At 41.0% G+C, this 12,791-nt stretch overlaps 1 protein-coding gene across 1 annotated transcript; it reads left to right on the top strand.

Moving 5' to 3' along the window:
- Window positions 1-4,257: 4,257 nt before the first annotated feature.
- Window positions 4,258-12,567, top strand: LOC106596793 (zinc finger protein 883-like). Its single transcript, XM_014188058.2, has 2 exons — window positions 4,258-4,876; window positions 9,743-12,567. Exons 1-2 carry the CDS (start codon window positions 4,480-4,482, stop codon window positions 11,068-11,070), a joined length of 1,725 nt encoding a protein of 574 aa, XP_014043533.2. The 5' UTR covers window positions 4,258-4,479; the 3' UTR covers window positions 11,071-12,567.
- The last annotated feature ends 224 nt before the right edge of the window (window positions 12,568-12,791 follow it).

Raw genomic sequence — 12,791 nt, 5'->3', positions numbered from 1 at the left:
ACTCAGTAATGAGTGTTGCAACCGAGGACAGAGGATTTTTACACGCTTGGCGGTCCTGTTCTGTGAGCTTGTGTGGCCTACCACTTCACAGCTGAGCTGTTGTTGCTCCTAGATGTTTCCACTTCACAATAACAGCACTTACAGTTGACCGGGGCAGCTATAGCAGGGCAGACATTTTACGAACTGAGTTGTTGGAAAGGTGGTATCCAATGACGTTGAAAGTCACTGAGCTCTTCAGTAAGGCCATTCTACTGTCATTGCTTGTCTATGGAGATTGCATGGTTATATAACTGTCAGCAACGGGTGTGGCTGAAATAGCCGAATCCACTAATTTGAAGGGGCGTCCACATACTTTTGTTGAGAGAGGACTAATGACTTGTAAAGGGCATTTAAAGGGCTAGACCCACTCCTTTCAGGTTGATGAAGTGAAAAAATCCATATCCACTCATTTGAAGGGGCGTCCACATACTTTTGTATATCTACTGTACTTGTAGGTTGTTTACTCTGAATAACTAATGTGTAATTTAAAATATATATATATCCTTTAAGAACAAATTCTTATTTACAATGAAGGCCTACCCCGGCAAAACCCGACGACGCTGGGCCAATTGTGCGTCTGCCCTATTGGACTCCCAATCACGGCCGGATGTGATACAGCCTGGATTCGAAACCAGGTACTGTAGTGACCCCTCTTGCACTGAAATGCAGTGCCCCAGACTACTGTGCTACTCGGGAGCACAGGGTAATGCTGGCTTCACTTCTCTATGAATAAGGAGGTAATGTTTTCTACGTAGCAGGGATTCCCCTCAAGAGTGCGCAGTTGTTCCCCATCTCCACTGCTGTAGCAATCGGCTACATAAAATAACAATATAAAATAATCGCAAATGTTTTAGGTGGAAAAGTTCACATTTCCTGACTCAAAACCAATAGTACTTTGGACAAAAAAATAACTCAGTCGGCCACACGCTTTCAATAAAACAACGAATTTGTCCAAACTTTGCAGATTTCTGAATCATGAATTAGCTGGCGAAGTAGCAGAGCTAGGCCTGCATCCAGCAACGTCGCGAGTCAGTTGTTGCAGCTGTTTCAGTACAGAACTACAGGGAGAGAGAGGGAGAGAGGTTAAACTCCACTGGACTAGTTTCATAGTATGGAATCACTTCAGCGTTTCTTGATTTTTAAGAGTTGATTGACATCAAAATCCATCTGTATAAGATAGAAAAATCTGTCTTCTCATAGAAAACATCTTTAGCGAACGGTTAGGCCTACAAACTAATATGACCACTCTATGGAAGTATGAGACTCTCACAAACACAATGGCGTTCCCTGTTTTGCGCTACCGAAGATGATACCACCAATGTGCCAACTTCGGTCTCTAGCATCTGAAGGTAACCAGGAACCGGTTTCAAAAACAAACGGAATTCTGGTTTATTTTTGGACTGTTTGTTCAGCCATTTTATGAATTTGTTATTCAATGTGTTTCTATGATCATGACAAGATTCAACAACTGAGACATAAACTGAACAAGTTCCACAGACATGTGACTAACAGAAATGGAATAATGCGTCCCTGAACAAAGGGGGGGTCAAAATCAAAAGTAACAGTCAGTATCTGGTGTGGCCACCAGCTGCAATAAGTACTGCAGTGCATCTCCTCCTCATGGACTGCTCCAGATTTGCCAGTTCTTGCTGTGAGATGTTACCCCACTCTTCCACCAAGGCACCTGCAAGTTCCCGGGCATTTCTAGGGGGAATGGCCCTAGCCCTCACCCTCCGATCCAACAGGTCCCAGACATGCTCAATGGGATTGAGATCCGGGCTCTTCACTTGCCATGGCAGAACACTGACATTACTGTCTTGCGGGAAATCAAGCACAGAACGAGCAGTATGGCTGGTGGCATTGTCATGCTGGAGGGTCATGTCAGGATGAGACTGCAGGAAGAGTACCACATGAGGGAGGAGGATGTCTTCCCTGTAGCACACAGCGTTGGGATTGCCTGCAATTACAACAAGCTCAGTCCGATGACGCTGTGACAAACCGCCCCAGACCATGACAGACCCTCCACCTCCAAATTGATCCCGCTCCAGAGTACAGGCCTCTGTGTAACACTCATTCCTTCGACGATAAACGCGAATCCGACCATCACCCCTGGTGAGACAAAACCGTGACTCATCAGTGAAGAGCACTTTTTGCCAGTCCTGTCTGGTCCAGCGACAGTGGGTTTGTACCCATAGGCGACGTTGTTGCTGGTGATGTCTGGTGAGGACCTGCCTTACAACAGGTCTACAAGCCCTCAGTCCAGCCTCTCTCAGCCTATTGAGGACAGTCGGAGCACTGATGGAGGGATTGTGCCTTCCTGGTGTAACTCAGGCAGTTATTGTTTCCATCCTATACCTGTCCCGCAGGTGTGATGTTCGGATGTACTGATCCTGTGCAGGTGTTGTTACACGTGGTCTGCCACTCCGAGGACGATCAGCTGTCCGTCCTGTCTCCCTGTAGCGCTGTCTTAGGCGTCTCACAGTACGGACATTGCAATTTATTGCCCTGGCCATATCTGCAGTCCTCATTCCTCCTTGCAGCATACCTAAGTCACGTTCACGCAGATGAGCAGGGACCCTGGGCATCTTTCTTTTGGTGTTTTCAGAGTCCGTAGAAAGGCCTCTTTAGTGTCCTAAGTTTTCATAACTGTGACCTTAATTGCCTGCCGTCTGTAAGCTGTTAGTGTCTTAACGACCGTTCCACAGGTGCATGTTCATTAATTGTTTATGGTTCATTGAACAAGCATGGGAAACAGTGTTTAAACCCTTTACAATGAAGATCTGTGAAGTTATTTGGATTTTTATGAATTATCTTTGAAAGACAGGGTCCTGAAAAAGGGACGTTTCTTTTTTTTCTGAGTTTACATGATGTATTACACCATGTAGGAGCAGTTTGGACCTACTCAGTACTGTTACACCGTGTAGGAGCAGTTTGGACTTACCCAGCACTGTTACACCGTGTAGGAGCAGTTTGAACCTACTGAGTACTGTTACACCGTGTAGGAACAGTTTGGACCTACTCAGTACTGTTACACCGTGTAGGAGCAGTTTGGACCTACTCAGTACTGTTACACCGTGTAGGAGCAGTTTGGACCTACTCAGTACTGTTACACCGTGTAGGAGCAGTTTGGACCTACGCAGTACTGCTACACCGTGTAGGAGCAGTTTGAACCTACTCAGTACTGTTACACCGTGTAGGAGCAGTTTGTACCTACTCAGTACTGTTACACCTTGTAGGAGCAGTTTGGACCCACTCAGTACTGTCACACCGTGTAGGAGCAGTTTGGACCCACTCAGTACTGTTACACCGTGTAGGAGCAGTTTGGACCCACTCAGTACTGTTACACCGTGTAGGAGCAGTTTGGACCTACTCAGTACTGTTACACCGTGTAGGAGCAGTTTGGACCTACTCAGCACTGTTACACCGTGTAGGAGCAGTTTGGACCTACTGAGTACTGTTACACCGTGTAGGAACAGTTTGGACCTACTCAGTACTGTTACACCGTGTAGGAGCAGTTTGGACCTACTCAGTACTGTTACACCGTGTAGGAGCAGTTTGGACCTACTCAGTACTGTTACACCGTGTAGGAGCAGTTTGGACCTACGCAGTACTGCTACACCGTGTAGGAGCAGTTTGAACCTACTCAGTACTGTTACACCGTGTAGGAGCAGCTTGGACCTACTCAGTACTGTTACACCGTGTAGGAGCAGTTTGGACCTACTCAGTACTGTTACACCGTGTAGGAGCAGTTTGGACCTACGCAGTACTGCTACACCGTGTAGGAGCAGTTTGAACCTACTCAGTACTGTTACACCGTGTAGGAGCAGTTTGGACCCACTCAGTACTGTTACACCGTGTAGGAGCAGTTTGGACCCACTCAGTACTGTTACACCGTGTAGGAGCAGTTTGGACCTACTCAGTACTGTTATACCATTTGGACCTAGCTTTATCTGTTTGTTTGATTGATTTCCTAAATGCAGATGTACAGTAGTATGGTAGGGTGTTTTACATTCTCACTCATTAAAGATATTCACTAATCAACACATGCTTCTCTTTGTACGTAACAATATAATAATATTATATCATGAAATAAATGAAAACCTGCTTTTTGTCTAAAAATAAAATAAACATTTCCCTTGACTGTTACCCTCCCACCCAGCAGATGGCGATGTGCCTGTTTCAGGCAATGCTGCCAGTGTGACGTATAATCTAATGGACGGGACGCTTCTTCAACAACAACGGCGAGTTATCCACCTCTGTAGCTTTTAGCCAACATAGCCGAAAACATTCAAGCTCTTTATAAGCTTTCGGTGTATATTAGCCACTGTGTTTTAAACACACTTGTCGTATCTACTAGTTAGTTACCCAATTTAATATTTACGTTGTTGTTAGTCAGCTAGCTGGCTGAGTATATTAGCAGTAGTGCTAGTCTAGTCACTAATGCTAACTAGTTATCTAGCTAACATACCAACCATGAGCTCACTAAACGACGCCACCACTTCCAAAGAGGGGATCTGCTGGATGGAGAAAGAAACTCTGGGGCTGAACATTGTCGTGAAAGAGGAGAAGGAAGAAGAGGATGTCACAGTAAAACAAGAAGCAGAGGGTGAGGCTGTTACAGTGAAAGAAGAAGAGAAAGAAGTGAAATTGACAGAAGATGAAGAAGCTTTCAGAGTGAAAGAGGAGGATGTTACAGTAAAAGAGGAGGAAGAGAAAGAGGAGGTGACTGTCACAATGAAAGAAGAGGAAGACATTTTTGGAATGAAGGAAGTGGGGGAGATTACTGTCACATTGGAAGAAGAAGAAGAAGAGGAGACAGGAGATCTGATTAACAACCGTGAGTAATATCTTAAAAACAGGTGTACAAACTCTGCAGTTGTTGAACCGATGTGTGGTTTTAAAGGGGCATTCTACTGAAGTTCTACACTTTAATAGTAGAGAGGGGGGCGGCCAACAAAACGTTAACATTTGTAAACATCTGATATCTCCTTCTGTAGTGCTTTGCTTGACATCACATAAAAGAAAAAATCAACTCGTGTGACTTCAAATGATGAAGAGGACAGAATCGCGACAAGGAAGGATCATTTTGATCTGGATGAAATGTATAAAAAAAATCATTACCACAGGTTATTTAAAATCCTTAATAGTATTTTGACGCACCCGTGCCTCAATCTTACAGAAACCATTGATTTCAAAGCTTAGCAACACATACAACTCTATGCACAAGGACTAGTTTTAGTCCCCTATCGACCCCTGAGGAACCCCTGGAAGACTCATCTGTTGGGTTGGTAGCATGTGGAAAGAGGCTATCCAAAACCCATCTGTTGGGTTGGTAGCATGTGGAAAGAGGCTGTCCAAAACCCATCTGTTGGGTTGGTAGCATGTGGAAAGAGGCTGTCCAAAACCCATCTGTTGGGTTGGTAGCATGTGGAAAGAGGCTGTCCAAGACACATCTGTTGAGTTGGTAGCATGTGGAAAGAGGCTGTCCAAAACCCATCTGTTGAGTTGGTAACATGTGGAAAGAGGCAGTTGAGAGCAGTCCATTTTATGGACTTAGACCTCACAGGTGGGGGTTATTGCTATATGACAATAATAAAAAGCTTGAAGTCAGTCATGACAAATAAAGGGATATTCTGTTTCCATTCAATGTTCTACACAATAAGCAGTTATATATTAATTCTATATACTTTAAATACATTCTATTCAACATTCTATTCAATAACAACAACCAAAGATCCACTAATAAATGTTCTTTCTGATATGAAAATGGCTCTAACCAGTTGTTAGTTCTATTTCTGAGTTTAAGAGACAAAAACACTGTTTGTTCATTCTATAGTTTCTAGCCAATCACACTGGTTGTTCATTCTATAGTTTCTAGCCAATCATACTGGTTGTTCATTCTATAGTTTCTAGCCAATCACACTGGTTGTTCATTCTAAACAGAAATGGTTGCTATGCAGGCTGGCGAACGGAGCTCCAAGTCTAGGTCCAAGAGGCTTCTAAACAGCTTCTACCCCCAAGCCATAAGACACCCCCCCCCCCTCTTTTACACCGCTCCTACCCTTTTGTTATCATCTATGCATAGTCACTTGAATAACTCTACCGTCATGTACATATTACCTCCACTAACCGGTGCCCCCCGGCACATTGACTCTGTACCGGTTCCCCACGGTATATAGTCTCACTATTGTTATTTTACTGCAGCTCTTTAATTGCTTGTTACTTTTATTTCTCATTCTTATCCGTATTTTTTTTTTAAACTGCATTGTTGGTTAGGGGCTCGGTCTGTGTTTACCATCACTATCAACTGGAACCGGTTTGTGTTTACCATCACTATCAAATCAAATTGTATTAGTCACATTCGCCGAATACAACAGGTGTAGACCTTACAGTGAAATGCTTACTTAGTAAGCATTTCACTGTAAGGTCTACACCTGTTGTATTCGGCGAATGTGACTAATACAATTTGATTTGATAGTGATGGTAAACACAAACCGGTTCCAGTTGATAGTGATGGTAAACACAGACCGGTTCCAGTTGATAATGATGGTAAACACAGACCGGTTCCAGTTGATAATGATGCTAAACACAGACCGGTTCCAGTTGATAATGATGGTAAACACAGACCGGTTCCAGTTGATAATGATGCTAAACACAGACCGGTTCCAGTTGATAATGATGGTAAACACAGACCGGTTCCAGTTGATAATGATGCTAAACACAGACCGGTTCCAGTTGATAATGATGGTAAACACAGACCGGTTCCAGTTGATAATGATTGTAAACACAGACTGGTCCCAGTTGATAATGATGGTAAACACAGACCGGTTCCAGTTGATAATGATGGTAAACACAGACCGGTTCCAGTTGATAATGATTGTAAACACAGACCGGTTCCAGTTGATAATGATGGTAAACACAGACCGGTTCCAGTTGATAATGATGGTAAACACAGACCGGTTCCAGTTGATAATGATTGTAAACACAGACCGGTTCCAGTTGATAATGATGGTAAACACAGACCGGTTCCAGTTGATAATGATGGTAAACACAGACCGGTCCCATTTGATAATGATTGTAAACACAGACCGGTTCCAGTTGATAATGATTGTAAACACAGACTGGTCCCAGTTTATAAGGATGGTAAACACAGACCGGTTCCAGTTGATAATGATGGTAAACACAGACCGGTTCCAGTTGATAATGATAGTAAACACAGACCGGTTCCAGTTGATAATGATGGTAAACACAGACCGGTTCCAGTTGATAATGATGGTAAACACAGACCGGTTCCAGTTGATAATGATGGTAAACACAGACCGGTTCCAGTTGATAATGATGCTAAACACAGACCGGTTCCAGTTGATAATGATGGTAAACACAGACTGGTCCCAGTTGATAATGATGGTAAACACAGACCGGTTCCAGTTGATAATGATGCTAAACACAGACCGGTTCCAGTTGATAATGATGGTAAACACAGACCGGTTCCAGTTGCTTGATCGAGTCCCTGAGCTGACAAGGTAAAGGCTCCTGAGCAAGGCAGTTAACCTACTGTTCCTAGGCCGTCATTGTAAATCAGAATTTGTTCTTAACTGACTTAAAAAAAAAAAAGGTGAAATAATTTTTTTTTAAATAAAAAAATATATATATTGATAGTAAACAGACCGGTCCCAGTTGATATTGATGGTAAAACAGGTTGTAATTGATATTGATGGTAAAACAGGTTGTAATTGATATTGATGGTAAAACAGGTTCCAGTTGATATTGATGGTAAAACAGGTTGTAATTGATATTGATGGTAAAACAGGTTGTAATTGATATTGATGGTAAAACAGGTTGTAATTGATGTTGATGGTAAAACAGGTTGTAATTGATGTTGATGGTAAAACAGGTTGTAATTGAAGTTGATGGTAAAACAGGTTGTAATTGAAGTTGATGGTAAAACAGGTTGTAATTGATATTGATGGTAAAACAGGTTGTAATTGATATTGATGGTAAAACAGGTTGTAATTGATATTGATGGTAAAACAGGTTGTAATTGATATTGATGGTAAAACAGGTTCCAGTTGATATTGATGGTAAAACAGGTTGTAATTGATATTGATGGTAAAACAGGTTGTAATTGATATTGATGGTAAAACAGGTTCCAGTTGATATTGATGGTAAAACAGGTTGTAATTGATATTGATGGTAAAACAGGTTGTAATTGATATTGATGGTAAAACAGGTTGTAATTGATGTTGATGGTAAAACAGGTTGTAATTGATGTTGATGGTAAAACAGGTTGTAATTGAAGTTGATGGTAAAACAGGTTGTAATTGAAGTTGATGGTAAAACAGGTTGTAATTGATATTGATGGTAAAACAGGTTGTAATTGATATTGATGGTAAAACAGGTTGTAATTGATATTGATGGTAAAACAGGTTGTAATTGATGTTGATGGTAAAACAGGTTGTAATTGATATTGATGGTAAAACAGGTTGTAATTGAAGTTGATGGTAAAACAGGTTGTAGTTGATATTGATGGTAAAACAGGTTGTAATTGATATTGATGGTAAAACAGGTTGTAATTGATATTGATGGTAAAACAGGTTGTAATTGATGTTGATGGTAAAACAGGTTGTAATTGATGTTGATGGTAAAACAGGTTGTAATTGATGTTGATGGTAAAACAGGTTGTAATTGATATTGATGGTAAAACAGGTTGTAGTTGATATTGATGGTAAAACAGGTTGTAATTGATATTGATGGTAAAACAGGTTGTAGTTGATATTGATGGTAAAACAGGTCCCAGTTGTTATTGATAGTGAAACAGGTTCCAATTTATATTGATGGTAAGAAGGGGCTAGATTGGTACATAAGGGACTAGGGTGGTTAAGTTAAGATGGGGCAAGAATGGTACATAACGGGCTAAGTTAAAATGGGGCTAGAATGGTACATAAGTGGTTAAGATGTGGTTAGAATGGTACATAAGTGGTTAAGATGTGGTTAGAATGGTACATAAGGGGTGAAGATGGGGATAGAATGGTACATAAGGGGTGAAGATGGGGATAGAATGGTACATAAGTGGTTAACCCCTTATGTACCATTCTAGTAGCAAACCAACAATTAGCCACTAGGTGTCATTATAGTAATTAAAGAGATTACACATAAATATATAAACATGTTCCATACATTGCTGTTTAATAATGAGTCACCAAAATAAGTTCTATACATATTTTCTTTTACATACAAAATGTGTAACAATTGCCGAGGTTGGAGAGGCAAATAGCACGATTTTTACAAATCCCTTCTGTTGTAAACCAAATGCTAGTCTGTAAGAATGGGGTAATAATGTCTAAATGAGTCTTTGTAGTGGACATTAGTTGATGAATTGCCTGGCAGGGCTGTGGGACAGTGGAGATTAGTTTATAAATGGCCTGGCAGGGCTGTGAGACAGTGGAGATTAGTTTATAAATGTCCTGGCAGGGCTGTGGGACAGTGTATGTGTAGGAATAATTCAAATGGAACTGTTAACAGGCATTACCCGGGATTAACGTGAATAACTAACAGCTATCAACCAATCAGCATTCAGGATCCAAATGTTGCGTTTCATAATGAGGGCTCTAGTCTGGATTAAACCTCATAGGAAAACAGTTTTATAATGGAGGTTTCATTCAGGTCTCTCTGTTTAACTAAATACTTTGTTTGTCTTTGACAGGGGAGAGACCAGACTCTCAATCTGACAGCAGAAAGAGTCCTTCAGGGGAACCAGACACTGAGACGCCCAAGCCAGCGATGCGACACCACTGCTTCCAGTGTAATATGAGTTTTAAGTGGTTATGGAAGCTGAAAGAGCATGAAAGGAAACACACAGGAGAAAAGCCCTTCCAATGCTCCCAGTGTGGAAATAGATTCTCACGAGCACATGACCTAAAATCACATGAGAGGACACACACAGGGGAAAAACCACACAATTGTTCCCAGTGTGGAAAGCTTTTTTCCCATTTAGGGAACCTGAACAAACATAAGAGAATACACTCTGGAGAGAAGCCTTACTCCTGTTCCCATTGTGGAAAGAATTTTAGGTCTTCAGATAACCTGAAAGCGCATGAAAGGACACACACAGGGGAGAAACCTTACCATTGCACTCTATGTGGGAAGGATTTTACCAAGTTAAGGAACCTAAAAGAGCATGAGAGGAAACACACAGGAGAAAAGCCTTACGAATGCTCCCAGTGTGGAAAGAGTTTTTCCCATATAGGGAACCTGAACAAACATAAGAGAATACACTCTGGAGAGAAGCCTTACCCCTGTTCCCATTGTGGAAAGAATTTTAGGTCTTCAGATAACCTGAAAGCGCATGAAAGGACACACACAGGGGAGAAACCTTACCATTGTGCCCTGTGTGGAAAGGATTTTACCAAGTTAGGGAACCTAAAAGAGCATGAGAGGAAACACACAGGAGAAAAGCCTTACCACTGCTCCCAGTGTGGAGAGAGATTTTCAAGATCACCAAACCTTAAAACGCACGAGAGGACACACGCAGGAGAAAAGCCTTACCACTGCTCCAATTGTGGAAAGAGATTTTCAACATCATCTGACCTAAAAAAGCACCAGAGGACACACACAAGGGAGAAATCGTACCATTGCTCTCAATGTGGAAATAGTTTTTTACGATCACATGACCTAAAATCGCACGAGCTGACACACACAGGAGAAAAACCACATAGTTGCTCCCAGTGTGGAAAGTGTTTTTTGTATTTAGGGAACCTGAACAAACATAAGAAAATACACACTGGAGAGAAGCCTTACCCCTGTTCCCACTGTGGAAAATTCTTTAGGTCGTTAGATAACATGAAGGAGCATGAGAGGACACACACAGGGGAGAAGCTTTACCATTGTGCCCTGTGTGGAAAGAGATATTCACGATCGCATGACCTAAAATTACATAAAAGGAAACACACAGGAGAAGAAAACATACAATTACACACACAGGGGATAAACCACACAATTGGTCCCAGTGGGGAATTTTTTTTACGCAGTTAGAGAACCTCTTCCCATTGTGGAACTATATTTTCCCGATCACATTACCTAAATTCACATAATCAAACCAAGCTATATTTATACATTTTATACATTTCAGTAATGGAATGCAACACAATGGGCTTCACAGGAAAAAACTATGAAAACAAAAACTGAAATATTTACTACACAACAAACATAAGAGGATAAAAAACGAAAGATTGACTGGTCTAGTCAGTACCCGTGCTGCAACATTCTGTATGTTTTGCAGTTGACCAATGGCTTTCTTGGGTAGATCAGACAGGAGAGCATTACAGTAGTCAAGCCTGCTTGTAATAAAAGCATGGATGAATCTCTCTGTATCAGCCTAAGAAAGAAATGGCCGCACCTTGGCAATGTTCCTCAGGTGGTAAAAAGCTATATTTGTCACATTCCTAATGTGTGATTCGAAATTGCTGCAGCATTCTCTATGACGACTAGCTTGTTTAAGTCTCCATGTATATCGCAATAGGTCAGGGATTTATAGTCTCTAAATATCCACTATTTCTAAGGAGTTCATAATATTTGTGATCTTCGTAACGGCACGGGGATGATAGTTTGTAGAGTGATTTCCTTTACGGTCAATTGAGGTACTTAACACTGTGTTATAGTGTCCCACCATAATGATTGGATCGTTTGTTGCCTGTAAGTTCAATAAATTGGTATAAATATTTTTGAAGAAGTATGGATCATCCTGATTTGGACCATATAGATTAATGAGCCAAATCTCTTTTTTTCATCCACTTTCATATTCAAAAGGAGCCACCTTCCTTGCGAATCATTCTTGACTGTTTACACATTCGGATCGACATTTTTGATAATTAATATCATCACACCTTTTGAGTTCCTTTGTCCATGACAGAACATTTTTTCACCACCCCGTTTCTTTTGCCACGCAACTTCATCTCAGGATGTAGATTGAGTTTCCTGTAAATAGTATATGTTATATTCCTTTTCTTTCAGCCATGTAAAGACTGATCTTTTCCTATAATCTCTTAAGCCGTTACAGTTATAACTGGCTATACTTATTGTAGCCCTTACTGTAACTATATACTATACTCAGTCTAAATGGACCATAATTAGTGCTTGTAAAGTTACTGCCATAAAGGGTATTATGATGGTCAAAAATAGAGATTTCAAATGTCTGATGTTTAGAAGTCAAGAAACAGGTTCGAGCAACATTTGTTTGGTTTTGTTTGCCTGTGCCACAGATGTTAGAAAATTGAGTCAAGATATTATGTGTGTAGTAGATTTGTGTAGGTTGATGTGTATGATACTGGATGTGATTTAGTGAGAGTGTGTACGATGTCTGGATTAGAGTAAGACTATAATGTGTGATGTCTAAATAAAGAATAACCCAGCCAGTTTGCAGGGTTGAGTGTCTGTGTGTGTAACATGGAGTGTAGCCTTAATATTCAGGATGATGATTGTAATCCGTATCAACATCATAGTTACATTAAACTTCATTTTCATAGAAAAACACATCCCAGCATTTCCACAGTAATTGACGTTTCACATGATTATGAAAGAGACCTTGCATTACTATAGAGACGGCTTCACTACAATACAAATGTACCCCGTACATTGTTATTATTCCCCAACGTTTCTGTTCTGATATCTTCTCATTGCTTGTTGTAAACATGTAGACAAAGACACAAGATAGACAAACAAAAATCATATTGAATTACAGAAAAGTTCTCGACAAT

The sequence above is a fragment of the Salmo salar genome, chromosome ssa02, assembly GCF_905237065.1.
Source record: "Salmo salar chromosome ssa02, Ssal_v3.1, whole genome shotgun sequence".
Taxonomy (NCBI): domain Eukaryota; kingdom Metazoa; phylum Chordata; class Actinopteri; order Salmoniformes; family Salmonidae; genus Salmo; species Salmo salar.
Note: the sequence above shows the minus strand (reverse complement) of the source record. Positions and strands in the feature narration are given on the sequence as shown.

Excerpts from the sequence above, each read along its gene's own strand:
- LOC106596793 (XM_014188058.2), top strand. The coding sequence starts at position 4,480 with ATGCTAACTAGTTATCTAGCTAACATACCAACCATGAGCTCACTAAAC. Across the intron at positions 4,877-9,742 it reads AGGAGATCTGATTAACAACC|GGGAGAGACCAGACTCTCAA; the intron begins GTGAGTAATATC and ends TGTCTTTGACAG.